The following is a 20,147-nucleotide window of genomic DNA, read 5'->3' as shown; positions in this document are numbered from 1 at the left end:
TGTGTGTGTGTGTGTTTGTGTGTGTGTGTGTGTGTGTGTGTGTGTGTGTGTTTGTTTGTTTGTGTGCTCAACAAAGGCAGACATATTTTGAGGACTTAATTGGTGTTTTTTGAGAATGGAAGGAGGAAAGGAGGACAAAGAAAGCCATAACTAGCATAGTAATGAGTCATAGTTATTCAGTGTGTGTGTGTGTGTGTGTGTGTGTGTGTGTGTGTGTGTGTGTGTGTGTGTGCATTTATGCTTGTACCTGAATGTGTTTCATTCCTGCCTGTGTGTTTGGGTATGAGTACAAATTATATTCTTTTGTCAAAAGAACATTTCCACGCAATAACAAGGATTCTGACTATGCTGTTTTGCAGAAATGTGTATTGCTGATTTCAAAAGTTTTGCAGCAGCGCCTGTGGCAACTTGCCATCACACTTGTGCACAATTATGCGGTCCAACCAGTTGGCCTGTTTGTCTCTTTTATAAAAGCCACAAGCAATCTTATCCGTGACCTATGAGGTCACACCCTATATGTTCTACGATGACATTGCCAAAATAGGTCACTTGGCTTAGAACTCTCTCCATTTCTCTTCCCCTCCCATTTATAGTGTAAGTTCACCACACAGCTCTGAGTCGGAGTCTAACCCCACCCACTGCATGATTTTGAAAAATGCTAAAAAGTGTCAAGGGGCTGAGAAAGGGGGTGGACAGGGGAGGTGTACCAAACGATCGTTAATACATCCGCAACGATTCAGGAGGATTTTAAGGACGATGGCAGTAGACGGCATGTTGAGTCATTTTAAACCCATAAAATGCATATCAATGTCAACACCAGTGTGTGTCATTATGGTTCAGTCATATCATTTACTTCAGTCCTGTCAGTCCCCCTCTGTAAACCATCCCTGCCCCAAGGGTGGGGTGGGGTGGCCAAAACATCATCGTCTGGGGGCATTGCCAGATATCCGCTCACCACGTGTGCCACACAGATGACACGACATGAAGGAAGGGCCTCATGTCCTCAGGTTGGAGTTGTGTATGTGCTAGATAGAGAGTGGTTAGGTGGCTGTATATGTGCCCGAAGTGAAGGGAGACTGGCAGAGCCATCTTACACTCTGGGTACACCATCACAGGAACAGGTGTTTTCTATGTTTTTTGAAGATGAAAAATATCAGTGGCCTGAGTTAAGCAGAAAGACTGCGACATGATGAGGTCATACGGTTACTGTTATTGGGAAGCAAAGTTTGGTGCTCTAGAGTAGACGTCAAGCTCCTTTTGTCTTTTGTGTGCTGCTAGCCTTGCTTCCAGTCTTTTTGCTCATTTTCCTCTTTCCATTTTTCCTCTTTTGAGTTGATTTATTTTAGGATAATCTGTGTTTAATTCCTTGTTACTGCCTCTACTAAATATGCCAATATGTTCTGGAAAGCTGGCCTTGGCTCTAGGTAGGTGGGGAGGGCTTCCCAAGGCCGTGGGAGGTCAAGAGATATAGTTCTAGACTGATTAGCGGTGTCAAAATAATTGGGCTAAATTGGGATGTTATTATAGATGTAGAAGCACTCTTGCTCTAAAACACACACACACACACACACACACACACACACACACACACACACACACACACACACACACACACACACACACACACACACACACACCTTTGATCAGCCAGTGTGAGCACAATTGAACGCTTGGCCTGCTCCACCCGGCGGGTTCGCTCCGACGACCTAGCGGCTGTCAATCAGAGCATCCAAACTTGACAGTTTTCCGCTGGTTTCATCATCCCCCACACCTCTTTTCCGCTTTGGAAATGCGGCTGCCCTCAGATCAGCTCCTTCGTCTCTCGCCTCTTGTCTCGTGTCTGTCAGGCGCATGCTCTACGCCGCCCTGCATCGTGGCGGAACAAGGTCTCTTCCTCCCCTCAGGTTGCTGAGCCAACGCTGCGGATGTTTTATATACCGGCATCAGGGCTCTTTGTTCTGTGTCAAGGTTAATTAGCAGGGAGGATTGTAGGTGGAGGAAAAAAAAGAAAAATGGAAGGGGGGGAGGGAAGGGGAGTGTTGAAACTTACTGTTTAACGTGGGCTGAGTTCTCAGTGTTTTAAGAGAGCAAACCGTTCCCAGTTAGCGGAGGCCTTGACCTGCTTTTAAGTAATGGATTCCGAATGGGCCAAACAGCTCAGAGTGGATTCCATTGGAAGCTTCTTTAGCCCGTTCCAAAGCCCATTAGTGATGTTCCCAACACCCTGTTTGAGTGTGCGGGAGGGCTCTTTGTGTGTGTGTGAGAGAGAAAGAGAAAAAGTTGAGTGCATGCGTTAGGCCCTCATCGCTCAGAATGGATGAAAACAGAGGGTATTTGAGGGGGAGAGGAGAGAGTGAGGACATTGAGTTGTTTTTGACATGAAAGCCAAACATGTTAAAATCTCTTTCTCCCGCTCTCGATCCCTCCCTCTTTCTCTCTCTCCCTCTCTTTCTATCTTTCCCTCTCTCCCTCCCTCTCTCTTGCCATCTCTCTCTCTCACTCCTGAGTGCCTAGGCAGCCAAACACGGGACTGCTCCTTTCATTTCTACTTTCAACTCGACCTCTGTAGTGTGAGAGGCCAGAGGCCTGAATATCCTTTTTCTCTCTCTCTCTCTCTCTCTGTATCTCTAGCTGTCTCTCCCTCTCTCTCATTCTCATGCACCACACACACACCGTGTATCAGCCGTTCCCTCTCCCTTGTGGTCTTTCTTTATGTCTTCACAACCACTCTATCCATATCTCTTAGCTCTGAGCACAGTCAGGTGGGTGGGGACCCACACATTTAGTGTGTATTATTTGTGTACACAGAAGCACACAAATGCATGGGTTTAAGTGGGGTTGTGGTGGTCCCTAATCCTACTCTTCCTCCCTCTTCTCCCCTCTCCTCCTCTCTTTGATGCTTCTCTTCCTCTCTCTTTACATCTCACGTGCTTTTCTCTTATCTCCAAGCCTTTATTATTTCTCTCCATCCCCCCCCCCCCCCCCCCATGGCGGTGTCGGGTTCCTGTTGCCAGTGTTGTCTTGTCTGTGTTGTCAGTGACCACTTCAGGCACTTAACCTACTGACAGGAAGACTCTGCCAGCTGTCATGACGCACTGGCCTCTTTTTATTTCTCCTACCGGCTCTTCTCCTTACGCATCATGACTAAACCCTGATGTGCTCGCACTGGTTGTTAATGACGGGGCGAGGAGAGTAGAAGAGAAGAGGGGAGTATAGGATAGAGGAGAAACCAGTAGGCCTCACAGATGGGCTGCAGTGAGCATGATGGCCGTTTTCCTGCGTTATCCCCCAAAGGTCTGATCAGCTTTATGGCAAAGACCATGTTGATGGGGCAGACTGAATTTGCAGGAGAAGATGAAGGATGCCCCTGGCTGATGAGTGGGAATATCTATTTATCACATTTTTCGTGTTTTAATTGCCAATTTAATTGTTTTGTAAAACAAAACTAAAAATTCCTGCTTTATACTACCATTTCTGCCTTTGTATTAGCTTTTCTTTTTTCCCTTTTAGACACAGACAAATAGGCAGACAGACAGAGAGAGGCAGGGGCGGACACACTAGGCTGAGCTTGTGTCAAACACATGCAGACGGGCTTCCTGAAGCGCCGGAGTATCTGTCACCGTGCAGCAAGGCGAGTGACACTACAGGCAGGCAGATACTACAGGGACGCTTCGGAGAGATAAAGAAAGAAAGAGAGAGGGTGTGTATCGTAGTTTGTGTGTGTGTGTGTGTGTCTTTGTCTGTGTCTGTCCGTGTGTGTGTGTGTGTGTGTGTGTGTGTGTGTGTGTGTGTGTGTGTGTGTGTGTGTCGCTAGGCTGCGTATTCTTGTTATCTTGCAGACAGTGTTGCTCTGTGTCATGTCATGGTGGTGTTGTTACACATGTCCAGTGCTGCTCCCTGACTGACCTGCAGAGTTGGCCTGGAGTGGAGATGGCAGCTGGAAACATGAGGCCTGACGCTGTGTGTTCATCAGCTAAACCGCTATCAGTGTCTCTTTCTCTCCTCTGTCTCTCTCTGTCCGTCTTAATGTGTCTTTGTGTCACATTCCTTTGAGTTTGAGCTGTTCAGAATCTAGCGGTGACCTGCTACTTCTTTGCTGACACATACACACACACACACACACACACGTTACACTGTGTTTGAGAGTGACGATACAATTTTTGCATTTAGACATCACAGGCCCTGCCAGAAGTGTTAGTGAGATCATATGCCTACTGTAAAGGATGTTCACTCTTTTCCTTTTACTTCCTTTCTCTCTCTCTCTCTTTCCCTCTCTCTCTCTTTCTCTTTCTCTTTCTCTCTCACTCCCTTTGTGCCCGCCCAGAAAGACTCCTGAAATGAGCCCGTCGCTCTCTCTCTGCTGTCTCTCTCAGGCCTCTCTCCTCCTAATTGAAATGTCCTATTAATGGTGGCTCTTTGACAGAGGAGCTGCAAAACTGTTTGCGTTTATGACTCACATTCCGAAATGGATATAAATCCTTTCATCCTCGCCGGCACTAATGGAATCTTTTATCTGGTGGTGATTTTTTTTGGCTGCGGCTCCACTGTTGGCTGCCTTTTTATATGTTTTTTTTTTTCTTTTTAAAGATTAAATAAAATGATTAAATAAAATGCGCTTAAATTGTCAATTTTTCCTCCGAATGAAAGGTAGGGGTGGGGGTATGAGCGTGAATCGATACCTCTCTGTGTGGTTGGCGGGCTGCCAGGTATGTGTGTGAGCGTGTGCATGTTGTAACAGTTATGTCATGTCCTAAGAAGGCCTCGGTCAGAGTGCGCTGTTCGTAACCCTCGCAAGAAGGTAATTAGCTGGTCACAGAAAAAAGTCTGGAGGGAATGCATGGTTGCACAAGCAAACCTTGTGGAATGTCTGCACAGTACCTGGGAGCACTCACTGCTATATAATTACCATGCATCTTTTTTATCATTATTGCACAATAAAGAAAAAGGTTTCCCTCAGCCCCCTCTCTGCCTGTCTGTCTCTCTCACTTGCTCTCTGTCTCGCTCACACACACACACACACACACACACACACACACACACACACACACACACACAGCTCTCACAAATGGCCCTCTGTTTTACTCAGTAGCCATGCTTCATGTCCCACCCAGCAGGGGTGCAGCGTTTTAAGTGGGCCTCCCCTGAAACACCATCAATTCTTAATCTGTCGATTACTATTCATGCCTGCATATATTTTTAATTGTCCGCCTCCCTTCTCTTGTCCTCTCCCCTTCCCTTCCTCTCCTCTCTTCTCCTTGCCGGCCTGGTGCAGTGTGCATTTAGGAGAGGGCACAGGATGTCATTCATCAGCATTAGATTTATTCATCCATTTATTAATGAGCTGAGCAATTGTTTCTGGTCGATTTTCCCCCCTTCACTTGTTTTCTAAAGCCTTGGCTCCGATCTTTGCAGGTCTCAGGAATATTAAATGGACACACTGAAAAGCTCAAAGTCGTTATTTAGTCATGATGGTGGGTTGGGTTAGGCGGTTTGGGGTGTGTGTGTCTGTGTGTGTCTGTGTGGTGTCTCTGTGTGTGTGTGTAATGTACTTATATATGTATGTTTGATATGGAGGGTCGTGAGAATGTATTGTGTTCCTCTGGTGGTTTACACATGAAGGGCAGCTAGTTGTATTCAGTACTTCAGATAAAATGAGCTTTGGTTTGAACAGTGGTGCTGCCTGAGAAGCATAAGGCCACAATTTGGGACTCATGATTGGTATGAGACAGACCAAAAGGCCGATAGACAGAAGCACACACACTCAGACACACAGAGGCAGAAAGACAAAGACACACAGACCCGCATAGAAAAACACACACAAACACACACACACACACACACACACACACTCACACTCCGTCTCTCACCTGGCTGAGCCCTGTGAAATAGAGCAGATGAAAGCCTGAGATGAGTCTGTGTCTTTCCCTTAGAGGCACTCATGCTGTGGACATGAGGTTTGTCTGAAGGCTATTTCCACTTGAGCATCTCTCCTCCTTAGCTCAGAGTGTCTTACTAATGGATCAGATGAAATCCAGTTTATGGACCGGGTGGATGGGAATATGGATACCTCTATTCTTTCATCACTTGGGATAATGGTTACACCTGTCTTTGTATTTCCATGACTATCTCAGGCTTTTGTGCTGAAAAGCAGTTAAGTAAAAATGTTATTGGACTTGTATTTCTTGTCTTTCCATGCACCTTCGTTATCAGTGAAGTTTGCACCAGAACAGCCTTCTCGTGTCTAGTTTCTTTAAGCCATAATGCTGTCTCACTGTTATGACAAGAGTGGTCGTGAAACAGTTTTGTGTGTGTGTGTGTGTGTGTCTGTGGACTTTACTGGCATAAATGTTTTATTCATGTGTTCCCTTCCCTCCTGTTTGTCTGTGTAGAGGGACTCGATGAAAGATGACAGAGGAGGTGATTGTTATAGCCAAGTGGGACTACACGGCCCAGCAGGACCAGGAACTTGACATCCGGAAAAACGAGCGCCTCTGGCTCCTTGACGACTCCAAGACGTGGTGGCGGGTACGGAACGCCGGCAACCGCACCGGCTACGTCCCATCCAACTACGTGGAACGCAAGAACAGCTTGAAGAAAGGGTCGCTGGTGAAGAACTTGAAAGACACTCTTGGTAAGCTGCTGCAGGGAGAGTGGGGTTCATACGGTACTCTGTTATGATGAAGGGGGGGATACAACTAAGAAACACTAATGTTGAATTTGGGATTTGGACTTAGGTCCGTTTTCTTACATGAAAACTTAAGGGGTGTCTGGTTGAAGAGCAGAGGTTTCAGCTTAAGGTGTAAGATGACATTTCCTCTCAGCAGATAACCTGTAACTAAGTCTGGGGGCTCCATGCGATGGCCCACATATTACATAAACATAAACCAGCAGTACCTGCCACCATTAGAGAGTATACACAGATAGATAGATAGATAGATAGATAGATAGATACACTGAAGTACTCCTTGTGGATAAATAATTGAAGGCTACTAATGCACCTGCACTGTGGGGGACATGATATATGTGCATTAACTCGGTATATCTATATATCTATATATAAATATACATTCACGCATCATAAAAAAGTGGTGGTAAGTCTGTGCAGACACATCTGATTCACTTTTGAAAAGTGACATTGCTGCAGCTTAAGCTAAATATAGCAACAATGATGGCGTTTTTTTAGCTCCAAGAATTCAAAGCAGATTTTTTTCCCCCAGCTATACTGACACATCCAGTTCATACTTAGAAGCTGGAGATGTGTCTATAGTGTTCCGTCTCCAGTGTCTGTTTCCTCTTTTTCCTGGTCCTGTGCGGGTACAGCGGTGGCTCTGTATGGATCTGGCCCAGGGTGTGAATATAAATATGCGGCAGCCTCTCCCTGACCCTGGCCTACTTTCCTCCTGGGGCCCTCTGCTGGAGCTTCACTGTGCAGCGCAGGGCTGTTAGGTATTCGGTCCAGGCGGCCATCCCTCTGAGCTGTCAGGTTTGGGGAGCCGGTGCTTCCCAGGAGGGGGACCTGGGGTACAGGGCCGTGCAGGAAGCAGGCAGAATACATACACTCCCCTGCTGGGCGACTAGTGTCTGGGGCACCAGAGGAGGCCCTGCACCTGTTTGCAGGGCAGAGAAATGGGTATTTCAGACTGTGTCTGTGTGTGTGTCTGTGTGTGTGTGTGTCTGAGTGTCTGAGTGTCTGTGTGTGTCTGTCTCTGTGTGTGTGTGTGTGTCTCTGTGTGTGTGTGTGTCTGTCTGTCTGTGTGTGTGTGTGTGTGTGTGTGTGTGTGTGTGTGTGTGTGTGTGTGTGTGTGTGTGTTCATTGAATCAGGATATGGAGCAGTTTAAAGGCTCATATCAGGGGAAGGTGTGTGTGTGCCCAGCAGCTGTTCCACCTCGCAGATAGATGAGTAGATGTGTATTTAATGTATTGTCTCAGTTGTGGAACATCTCTAAAGCTGGGGCCCATAGGAGAGTGCTGAGAACTGGTTGCCATATGGCTATGACATTAATAATAAATGAGTAAATTCAGCTGGTCTATTTCACAATTTAAGTCGTCCCTCACTTTAGAGCTGCTCATGTCTCAGTTCTTGAGAAGAGTCTGTGATCTTGACACTGAGCGAAATGTCATTTAAGGAAATGGCAGCACATTACTGATGGGCAGCAGCAGCGAGTTAGTCACTTGGTAAATATGCTTTTTCAGATGCAAGACGTCCCCCCCCCCCCCCTCACGTTTGAGCATTGGATATTATGCTTAGTTTCCCTCATCCTGCTTGGTAAGCTAATTAGATGTGCCACTGTAGAGCAGGGACCCAAGGCAGGCAGTCGGCCAGACCAGAGAAACATTTACTCTTCCAGACCAGAGGAATAATGAATCTCCTCATGGACATCTCTCTCTCTCTCTCTCTCTTTCTCACTCTCTTTCTCTCTCTCTCTCTCTCTCTCTCTCTCTCTCTCTTTAATCTCTGAAGCGGTGTTGACAGTTTCTCATAAGGCAAAATCGGTCTAAGCATCATGGCCGCCCTCCCGTTCCGAGGTTAGAATCACTCAGGAATCGAGACACGGCATCAGCTGCAGGGGAGACCCCCAGCTGTGTGAGAGTTAATGGACTCCCCTACCCAGGGTGCACCCCAATCCCCCCCGCCCCCCTAATTAAAACGCTATGGCTCTGCCCATTGACGTTCCCATTATCCGGCCCTGCTGAGCGGAATGAAAGGAGTGGCCACACGTAGCAGGATTGGGCTTTGTGAGTGCGGAATGTGAGGAAGGTGTGCTCGGAGGAAATGCCGGAGCTTTGCCTGGCAAAACAATGATTCCCGTCTATCTTGGTAGGGATTATGGTGGATTAGGATTTGTCCGGGGATATTTACACGGATTATAAAAGTAGTGTTTTATAGGAGCTAGAAGACACGGTTGCTGCAATGAAAACATGTAGTTCCTGGCTATCAGCGATGTAGAAGCTAAATTCTTCTTATTGTACATTACTGAGTGTTACGTATTTGTTCTCCCCTTAGGACAAGTAGTGCCTCAGCAATGCTGCTTGGTATGCAACATGCATATGAAATAGTACGAACATTCAGCAGTTATAGCACATGAATGCAGCAGGCTACCTGTGAAATTGATTAAGTAATGTGCAAGACTTTTTTTATAGTTTTCAAAATGTGTGGATATGCAATGAATGATTTATTGCGTGGCAGTCAGGCCTTCATGAGTCTGTTCATGGATGGATGGATGGATGGATGGATGGATGGATGGAAGAGGATGAAATAAACATGTTGCTGTGGTTTGCATCTCTTCATTCTTGTGAGCTGTTGCGTGTGTATAATTTTGTATGCTAGAGGCACTTTGCTGTCAACTCCAAATATAAGAGCTTCTCTTCTCTCTCTCTCTCTCTTTCTCTCTCTCCCTCTCTCTCTCTGTCCTAACTTTTCCTGTCTTCCACACGTCCACCGGTGTATAAGATCACAGAATTAATGAGCCTTTAACTTTCGGGAAGCGATCAATTTCCTGCACTCCCACGGAAGGGAAGGAAGAAGATGCTTAATTTTTGCTGGCAGGGTTAAATGAAATACACTCTACTCCGCACACAGCAAGCGCAATGCTGCTGACAGCAAAGCTCAAGTGTTTTCCACTTGCAGTATTGGAGAGAGGGAGAGGGAGATGGAAGAGGTGTGAAACAGGAATAAGTTTGTGTGTGTGTGTGTTGGGATGTGTGTGTGTGTGTTGGGGTGATGATGTGTGATTGGGTGGTTTAGATAGGAAGGGAACGCACTATTTGCTCATTGCTTTTGTTTTTAGCTGCAGCTCTGGTTGACAGACCTCTCCATCCTACGGGTCCTACTTTTAGAGCTCCTAGAAACCATTTGTTTAGAGGCACAGCTTTATCATCTGAATCTACAACACCTACGAGGCATCCAAAAGAAAGGGCAGACAGGTTGGGGTGGGGATGAGGGTGGGCTGGGGGTACTCCTCCTTATCTTTCTCCCAATCCCCAGAAAGGATAGTGTACCAAGTGAAGGAGGGCGTCTACCTTTTTTTTCCAGCGGGGTAATTGTAAGCCTTGCTCCAGAACAGCTCTGTCCTCAGGGAAAATGGGCTTTTGACAATATGGGTCATATCTTTACACCAGGGCATCATTCACCGTGACAGGAATACAGAGGTGGAGTTTATGTGCTCATTCTACTTCAGCCGTCGTATTTCTATGTGTGCTTCATTTTCTCTACCTCTCTCTCTCTGTGTGTGTGTGTGTGTGTGTGTGTGTGTGTGTGTGTGTGTGTGTGTGTGTGTCTGTCTGGCTGTCTGGCTGTGTGAAAAAGAGACCCGTAATGAGATTGGGGTCATGGAATTCACAAGGGCTTGGGGATGGTACTCACAAAGCATTGTTTTCCCACGAGAATGCTTCAGATGAATCTATGGTCAGGAATAATATAGCACACGGAGAAAAAAAAAGCCAGTGTCTCTACGTGCAATGCATTCTGGGTAACTCTTTCAGGGATCAATGAGACCTGAAGGAGAAATCTGTCTGTGCATTCCAACATACAGGTCCTCCACTGGTGGTTGTCAGGGTTACTAACCCCTCCCCCCTCGTTTCCCTCCAGTTGTCACTAGATAATCTCTTTTGAAGATCACCACAGCACACCTCTGTATTCTCTCTTCAACCATCAAAACACAGACACACTAAACAGAACACTTCCTTTGTGCCGTTCCATACTTAAAATCTTTTTTTTTCTGATATTAGTAAAGCTAATCTCCATATGAATTCATATGCAGTTTGTGTCATCTAGCTGGATGCATTTGTGTATATCGTCAGAAGCGTTCTATCGTTTGATAAACCTGATGAAAGGTTGTTTTGTGTTTGCATGTCTTTATGTAGATTTAAGCTCTTCAAGTTCCTTTTCATAACATTATGAAACAGATAAAGAAGAACAGACACTCAGTGGCAAGCCATATGAGGGATTTATGAAGCCCTAATGTCGATGTGTGTTCGTGATGGCATAGAGTAATGCATGATATTTTATAGTTTGGATGCTGAGGAGTAAATTGAATGAAGCACATTTCTGTTATGCTTTCTGCAGCTGTCATGTATTGTTTCTGTTTCCTTTAAAAGCACTCATGAATTTTTCATGTCCCTTTGCATAACGGGAGAACAGTTATTTAGTCTCTGGAATTGGCAGTTTCTCTGAGTGAAATATATAACACACGCACACACGCACGCACACACACACGCACGCACACAGGCACACACACACACACGCACACACGCACACACGCACACACGCACACACGCACACAGACATACAAACATACATAATGGAAAAGTCTCTGCAGCATTTTGGCACCTGTGTCTTATCCCACTGGTGCACTGCTTGGGGAAGCCTGTAGCTTCTGAGCTAATGCCCCTTTCCCCATAGGCTGGCCTGTTGATAAACCTCAGTCTCCTTCTACTGAGTTCCCATCCGCTGAGTTAGCATGAAGCTTTTGGCTCACTCTCTCCTCCCCTTGCTTTGGCCTGGAGCACTGTGCTAATGCTTTGCTCCCCTTGTTTAACCTTATGTCCCTCTCTCGTCCCTCTAATGCTCTAACCAGCTAGTCAGATTTGCCTCCCCCAATTCCCTTAACTCAACTTTCTCGAGCACTCATCTGATGAGGATTTAAACGAATAGAGGCCCACTTTCTCTGGCGATGTTATAACTTAATTTGTGGGGAAGTAGTGTGGGAGCAATGGTTTCTAGGTGTAATTGTGTCAGCCTTTAGGATGGTACCATAACATTTGGTCTTGTTTGCATCCTCATTAAGTTGAAAGTAAAGACAGTGTTCGGGCAGAGCTTAGGTGTTACAGAACTCAACAGCCAAACAAGTGCATGCATGTTACTAGGTTGCGTCGCCTTAGACGTTTGACTGACAAGCTCGATATGTCCTGATTGGTCATCACAGACATGCCCCCCCCCCCCACATCATCCCCTAATTCAAAGCCCAGGATGGTTACAAAGATGTGAGTCTGTGTTGGCTGCCTTCCATTGAGGAGAACATTGTCAGAATGTCACAAACAGTACCCTAAGCTAACTTCACTGCCTTCCTCAGCAGATGAAAGTTTAGCTCTTTGATCAGTGAAGTCAAATGGGTGTGTCTGCTGCCTCAGCGGACAGACTGTGCAGTTAACTCCCTGTTAGCGCAGGATCATTTTGGAAGGGACGGTTCACCAGGAAGTCCGTATAGATGCGTGGATCAGTGTACCGAGTTGAAACAGTTGATCGATGCAAGTGGAGGAAAGTGGGATGGACTGTAGGATTGGGCTCTTTGAGGACGGCCATATGGGTGTCTGCAGCAATGCGGGCTGTTGGGGTAGATGTGGATGCAAAGAGGAAGAATGCTAAGAGGACTGGACTGTTCCTCTGCCAACTCAGCCTTCTGTACCCAGCAGACCAAGGCCTTGAAGTGCAAATGAAGGGGAGCGAGAGGGGTGGGGAAGAGAAAGAAAGAGCTGTGTGTGTATGTGCGTCTGTGCGTGCGTGCGTGTGTGCGTGCGTGCGTGTGTGCGTGCGTGAGTGCGCAGGTATGAGGTACATGGACCCTGATTTCATAGACGGGCAGCGAGCAAAGCAACAACCATAAAGCAAAGTCTGCCACACATGAACTAAAGCTAATTTAATAATTTGGTAAAATCATTTAGCTAATTTAATACCATGAGCAAGCTCTTAAGTGCAACGATGGATGGGTCAACACAATGCTCCCAAATACCACACGATGGCTTTTAATCCATGCGTCACAGACTTTGCTCGTTAGTCTCCTTGTTACCAATCAATGTAATTAGAGGCACTTTATGTATGGTGTGTGTGTGTCTGTGTGTGTGGGTGTGCACAGTTGTGAACGTAGGCTCTATCTGTTTCTGACTCTCTCCCTGTCTTTCTCTCACTGACTTGTGTATTTGTGTGTGAGCCGGTGTGTGTGTATTTGTGTGTGTGAGTGTGTGTGTGTGTGTGTGTTTGTGTATATTTGTGTATGAGCACGTGTGTATTTATTATCTCCCTCCACTGTGCTGTGCGAAGGCATTTCTGTGGTCACTTGAGACACGGCACTGCAGACCTTTCCTTTTGTGATCTGACAGTTCCATCCCTCAGTGGGACTCTTAAAAGAGACTTAAGAGCTAGGGTTTCACTTTGTGTCACGTCAAAGACTTTCACACACACACACACACACACACACACACAGACACACACACACACACACACACACACACCACACTGTTACTTTCACTCACATACCCACATACATATATAATTCTCCCCTGTCTCTCTGCCTCAACTTAAAGCCTCCTCTCACGTATGCCCTGTTGTTTATGGTTCTATTTCTATTTCCGGCTCTCCCAGAAGTGTTTGTTCTGTTTGCCGTTGTCATCCTCATTCTCGGTCTCCCGCTGGCTCTGATGTGGGCTCGTAACCGCTTCCCTCAGCAAAGGACCCCTCTCTCTCTCTCTCTCTCTCTCTCTCTCTCTCTCTCTCTCTCTATGTGTGAAAAGCTACTGTATCATTCTTCAAAGGGGTAAAAGAACAAACCCCACCGCCTCCTTCTTCTCCACCATGCGCACTTAAAACCAAAGTTTTCCCCCAAACTTTCTTTGTGACTTTGTCAAAGCTCGACCAGCTGCCATTATCCCCCATTCCCGCCCATTTAGCTGTGTGTGTGTGTGTGTGTGTGTGTGTGTGTGTGTGTGTGTGTGTGTGTGTGTGTGTGTGTGTGTGTGTGTGTGTGTGTGTGTGTGTGTGTGTGTGTGTGTGTGTGTGTGTGTACCAAGAAGCTCTCTTGTGCTAGACCTGATGTGGATGGCAGGCTTTTTCCCTTCCTCGTTAATAGTGTTTAATTGGTCCTGAAGAAGGCATATCTGGCCGTGTGTTCACTCGGATTCATCTGCAGAGAGCTCTTCAGATGCTCCTACCCATGTGCTGTGAAGTGCCTGCGTAGTGATTTGAAAGTGCCTTTTAGTGTGTGTGGGTGTGTGTGTGTGTGTGTGAGAGAGAGATTTTTTTTCTCAACGCTCTCCACAGTTTTAAAAGCCAGCCACGCCTCTCCCTCTCTGTCTCCGTAAAGCCTGCCTTCATTCAGTGTTATTTCAAAGCCTTAGTACCCGAACCTCCCCCCTTCTTTTCCCTGTTCCTTTCTCCATTCTCCTTCCTTCCCCTCCATGCCTCACCCCCTGACCCCTGCCATTATGGCTGCTCCACAGCTCCCAAATCAGCTCTCACAGAGCCCAAGCGTGCAGGAATAAACCCCTTCCTCTTTTCTCTCTTATGGTTACGGCCGTGATGCGGGTGGGAGGTTGCTTGCAGGTACCAGAGCGGGCTGCCCGGCTGCCAGCAGCAGACGCACAGATGAGGGTTTTTGTGCCTTTGTGCATCCGGCTGTGGAGATGTGTGATGACGGGACAGGAGACCTACTTTAGCAGCCAGCAGCACAGTTTGGCCCATTTACAGATTCCTAAATGGGAGTTCGGAAGCATCAATACGCCTTTACATAGATGTATTTTCAGCTCTTAGAAATTGTTGTGTGTGTGTGTGTGTGTGTGTGTGTGTGTGTGTGTGTGTGTGTGTCTGTGTGTCTGTGTGTCTGTGTGTCTGTGTGTGTGTGTGAGAGAGGTCCTATGTGCCTGGTTTGCTCACCGGTTATATGTTAATTGGAATCACAGACCTTGACTGCGTGCTCCCTTACCTCCCATTCCATCATTCTGTCATCTTTCCAGGACCCCTACCTCTAATCATCATTAAGCTCTCCTTCAATTCTTCTCTGCCCATCTCTCCATATCTCCTGCTCTGCCGCCATTCCCTTTTCCTTCTCTTTCTTGCTCTCTCGCCTACCCATCTCTCCAGAGTGCTTGCTCTCCCTTTCCATCTCTCCTTCTCTCCCTCCTCCCCCCTCACTCGCCAGGGCTCCAGACAAAAGAAATCCTTAGGAGTCACTGGCTCCTAAATCAGAAATATTTAGGAGCAGTTGACAATACAATGCCTAAAGGAGGCCAAATCAATGCCTTAGAAGTTTTAGGAGGCAGAATTTACACCTCCAATGTGAAGTAAATAAAAGTAGGTCATGTTGCACACAAGCGCTATTGTGTAACTGTGTCACGTCATGGCGTTAATATTGTGGTAAGCATTGTTGTAAAAACGGCGTAAAATGCGGCATCCATACTACCACAGTGCAGCCTTTTAAAACTTTTACCAAATCATATGTGATGAATCAGGACATGAACCTGTGACTTCCTTCACATGGACTCATTGCCAGATTGGTGCTTTCACCATTTCTCCACATCACTCTACAATAGTGAGATCTACACTTACTCACAACTAGCGCTTAATACCTGAGTGTTTATTTACTTGTTCTTCCATAACATTGTCTAATCAGTAAATAAAAGGGAATTAAATATTCAACAAATAGTGTGACAAATGTCAATATGGAATAGGTAAGTTGGGTTCAATCGTTTTGCAGCAAAGGAGATCAGTTCTGAATTGGTGTGGTCTGTCCTTCATATTTACTTATGTGATAACCACTCAAATGTAGTGGCTGTGAACACCACAGGGCGGAGATCACTATCATGAAAGAAAACACTGCATTTTAAACCATCGTAGGTGATAGAAGGCAGCGTAAAACACCCCGCTTTAAAGCCTAAAGATACAAACATAGTTTTATCAAAATATATCGGCTTGCAGAAATGGCTGGGGGACGGTCACCACTGGTAATTAGCAGGGAAAGAAATGGTTGCAAAGTAAAAAATGTAGGCGCGTTGGCGACCATTTTAGTTGCCATCTGGAGCCCCCTCTCTCTCTCTCTCTCCCTATCTTCCTCTCTCTCTCTTCCTCTCTCTCTCTCTCTCCGTCTTTCTCTCTCTCTCTCTCTTCCTCTCTCTCTCTCTCTCCGTCTCTCTCTCTCTCTTCCTCTCTCTCTCTCTCTTCCTCACTCTCTCTCTTTCTCTCTCTCCCTGGCCTATGAGAGACCTCTCCTGTAATGTTTATCTCTCCACTGGGCCTCCAGTAGGGCCTGCAGTCTCAATTAGATCTGCGCTCCCAATGGAACAGCAGAGCAGTTTGCTCCCCCATCCTCCCTGCATGCTAATCAACTTTCAGCTCCATTGAAAATGCACTTAACTTACTGTGTGTGTGTGTGTGTGTGTGTGTGTGTTTTTGTGTGTGTGTGTTCGTGTGCGTGTTTGTGAGAGGGAGAGAGTGCACGCATGTGTGTCTCAAATCCCACTCAAATACTGTATTATGCAGATGTTTAGGGATGACTATAAATTAAAAAGCCATTTAATTAATGGAATGCTAATTAGGGAAATAAAGAGAATCGTTGTGTGTGTGTGTGTGTGTGTGTGTGTGTGTGTGTGTGGCGTCATAAAGTGAAAGTGTATGTGGCAATGAATGTAGCAGTATTTCAGTCAGACAGTTATGCATACAACTGTACTATATATGACTACACACCCAGCCCCCAATCTCTTTGTCCAGTCCTCCAGTTTTTTTGTGCCTGTATACGGTATATAATAACCAGGATTGGATTAATGTTACCTGTCAGATTTTTATAGATTGGAAATCACTAAATCTCTGCCTCTTCTCCAACCTTTTCGTCAACCATTCACTTACATGATTTATTTCCTGGATAGGTTTCTCTTGGGGTATATTTTACTTTTGACTTGTTCATTAATACCGTCTCTCTCTCTCTTTCTTTCTCTTTCTTTCTCTCTCTCTGTCACTCTCTCTCTCAGGCTTTAGTAGGACTCGACGAAAGACCAGCGCCTCCCCCACCCCCAGCACGGACGCAGAGTACCCATCCAACGGCAGCGGCGGGGGCGGAGGTGGGGGCATGGGCATGATGGGCGGCGGCGGCGGCGCAGAGCGCATCTACGACCTTGCGATCCCCGCCGTGGTCAAGTTCTCCTACACTGCCGAGCGCGACGACGAGCTGACGCTAGTAAAGGGTGCGCGCGTGGTCGTCATGGAGAAATGCAGCGACGGCTGGTGGCGGGGCAGCCATGCCAGCCACGTCGGTTGGTTCCCGTCCAACTACGTCCAGGAGGAGCCGGCCGGCGGTAGCCTCGATGGGGACGCGGGCTACGGCTCCCAGCGGGTGGCCACCGGACCCGGCTCGTCCTCGGGGGTGATCGTGTCGAACGGCTGGGCGACGGCCGGTGGCCGTGGCACCATGGGGGGCAGTGGCCGCGGCCCCAGGGTCCTCCACGTGGTCCAGACGCTGTACCCCTTCAGCTCCATGACAGAGGAGGAGCTGAACTTTGAGAAGGGCGAGACCATGGAGGTGCTGGAGAAGCCGGAGAACGACCCAGAGTGGTGGCGCTGCCGAAACGCCAACGGCCTGGTGGGCCTCGTGCCCAAGAACTATGTGGCCGTCCTGAATGATGGGCCTGAGGTGGCCATGGCAACGGTGATGCCTGGGAGGGGGTACCACACGCTCCAGGGCTCGCGGCCCGGCTCGCCGTATGTCGGCGGGGCCAACCTGGGGCCCTCGCGCACGGGCAAGTTTGCGGGGTTGGATTGGTACTACGGGCCGGTGACGCGCCACCAAGCGGAGAGTGCGCTCAATGAGAGGGGGGAGGAGGGAGACTTCCTCGTGCGTGACAGCGAGTCCTCGGTGAGTGAGTGAGAAGTGTGAAGGGTCAATCCTCAAGACTCAAGCCGTTATTTCAATGGTCAACAATGGAGTAGGCATCCATATTATCTGATGACATGAATATCTTCACTGTTTTTTAGCAAAAACCTCAGATGAATTTTCATTTTTATCTCAAAGATTTCAAATGTTTTGTATTGGGTGGTCTGATTAGAGGGTCATGAAAGATAAGGAAGGAGTCATCTGAAGGAGATGGGGCACAGGGAAATTCAGCTTCCTTTCGAGGATAAACACGGTCCCTCAAACAAGAGGTCTATATATTTACATCCTGGGTTAAGCTAGTATAAAAACAAGTCAGATAATTGACCCATGTTTCACCAATCACCAATTGTTTCACCAACCACAATGTATATTTTAAAGCTTAGGCAAGTACGCCCCCTTGTGGTAGACTTACACTTTATAATCCGGTAATGGCAAATTGCTGTTATGTGCATTTCAAGGTTGCATCCTCAGTGATGCGATTAGAAACGATCCCTTCTTCTCCGTGTTCTTCCAAGAGGATATGTTTAGTATAAGTCTAGTCTACATGTGCCTGCTGCCTTCATAAGGCTTAATGATTGAGCACTGGATCACTCCTGTTTTACTACTTTTTCTTGCCAGTATGTTTTACAGTATGTGAACAGTCTCCCTCTAGTGGAATGGCATTGAGATGGATAGATGCAGACAGAGAGGGACAAATAGACATGTAGATAGATACATACAAAGATGGTCAGAGAAGCATAGACTCTAGTCACTGGTTATTCGAGTGATAGACTGGAGAATAAATATCTTCTCTTCTTCCTTCCTTCCTTCCTTCCTTCCTTCCTCCCCCACAGCCCAGTGACTTCTCGGTGTCGCTGAAAGCAGAAGGGAAGAACAAGCACTTCAAGGTGCAGACGTTGGACGGGGCCTACTGCATCGGCCAGAGGCGCTTCGGCAGCATGGAGGAGCTCCTGGAGCACTACAAGAGGGCGCCCATCTTCACCAGTGAGCACGGAGACAAGCTCTACCTGGTCAAGCCCCTGGCCTAAGCCATCACCTCCCCCTCCATCCCTCCCCAATCCGGCCCAGATGCCCTCACCACTCTCAACCATCTCTTCCTGCTCCTTCTCCTCTCTACTCCTCTTTTATCTCCTGTTTGACTCATCAGACTTAATGGGCCCAACTGTGGGTCCACTGGGGAAAGACCACAGCACCACCGCAGCGCAGGAAGCCCCATGATGAGCCACACACACCCAGTGGGCCAGTTGCAACTGTTGATGCTGGCTTCTGCTCCCTGTCTCTCTCTTTTTTTAATTTAAACTGTCAAAGATGCCTGTGTCTCGTTGTCAAATAGTTTTTGTTTGTTTGATTGTTTGTTTTGTTCTGTTTCCGAACTTTTAGCGTCACTCTTGAACCTGTGACACCCTACCCTCACAAAGTGACCGTTGTCAGCACTCTCCAAGCCTTGGCTGGGGCCACCTCGTCTTCTCTCCTGTTGCGCTTGATCTTAAGGCGTGTGTAAACCTCTGTGATGTTTTTGTTTTATTCTGGACACCTGCTGAACTGCCCTCTGTCTGTGCCATTGACAGAGAGAGTGAAAAAAAATGCTGAAAACGATATTGGCTTGGCTGCCTCATAACAGAAGTTGGAATCGCTTGATGTCTAGAGCCACACGGATGAAATAAACATTTTACATTAATGGAATCGTCGGTAATAAAATCTGGATGGTATTTGATGGCGATAGAAAAACAAATGAGTTTAGTCACAAGAAGCCAAGCCAAACTTTGTTCTGACAGGCTATAAATAAATGTTTGGGAAAACATTATTTTCAGGACACCTTATATTGTTAGGGAGAAGGACCGATAAGAGTGACTTCAGCAGCTCAGCAAAGTATGAATGTCTGTCAACCTACAACCGTATGTGCCAGCCACTTCTAGTACTTATAAACTCATTGTCTTACACACACACACATACAGTATACACACGCACACACACACACACACACACACAAACACGCTTTCTCACACATGGCGAATCTTCCAGGGTAACACTCATGTAACGCTGAATAGGATGAGCGCTAATTCAAAAGTAATAATAAGAAAAAGAAGTAATGATTTTCTTCAGTTTTATTGAACTTGGCTACAAACAAACTGTTTACCAATAAGAGTGTTGATCGATGAGTTTATCTGCTTTTTATATGGGATATAATGTCTGAATGTTATTGAGCAATGTTATTTAATTCCTCTTTCCACTGTATGTACATAAATATACATATTCCTATATATATAAATATATATATATATGAAGAAAGAGAAAGAGAAAAAGAGAGAGATCAGGTGTGTTTTATGAATTGCTTAGAAACAACATAATGGTACTGTACTGCAGACAGTGTGGTGAGAATTGAAATACTTTTGTTCAATAAAAGTTTTGCAGAATAACAATATTATCTCTTTTTGTCTTCTTACTGTTCAATTGAATTTCTATATATATTATACATATAAGTCAGTTGCTTGTCATTATGTTGTTATTAAGTGATG

General features: G+C 46.5%; 1 protein-coding gene across 3 annotated transcripts; it reads left to right on the top strand.

The window, feature by feature from the left end:
- Nucleotides 1–6,405: 6,405 nt before the first annotated feature.
- Nucleotides 6,406–18,659, top strand: nck2a (NCK adaptor protein 2a; the record flags this gene model as incomplete). Of its 3 annotated transcripts, none has more annotated exons than XM_080839526.1 (3): nt 6,406–6,631; nt 16,733–17,613; nt 18,465–18,659. In XM_080839526.1, the coding sequence occupies 3 exons, from the start codon at nt 6,406–6,408 to the stop codon at nt 18,657–18,659; spliced, it is 1,302 nt and encodes a 433-aa protein (XP_080695652.1). The 3 variants fall into 3 exon arrangements, with proteins under 3 accessions (XP_080695652.1, XP_080695653.1, XP_080695651.1); XM_080839527.1 differs by having other exon boundaries at nt 6,406–6,650; nt 16,809–17,613; XM_080839525.1 differs by having other exon boundaries at nt 6,406–6,650; nt 16,740–17,613.
- Between the last annotated feature and the right edge of the window lie 1,488 nt (nt 18,660–20,147).

This window comes from Sprattus sprattus (genome assembly GCF_963457725.1).
Source record: "Sprattus sprattus genome assembly, chromosome: 5".
Taxonomy (NCBI): domain Eukaryota; kingdom Metazoa; phylum Chordata; class Actinopteri; order Clupeiformes; family Clupeidae; genus Sprattus; species Sprattus sprattus.
Note: the sequence above shows the minus strand (reverse complement) of the source record. Positions and strands in the feature narration are given on the sequence as shown.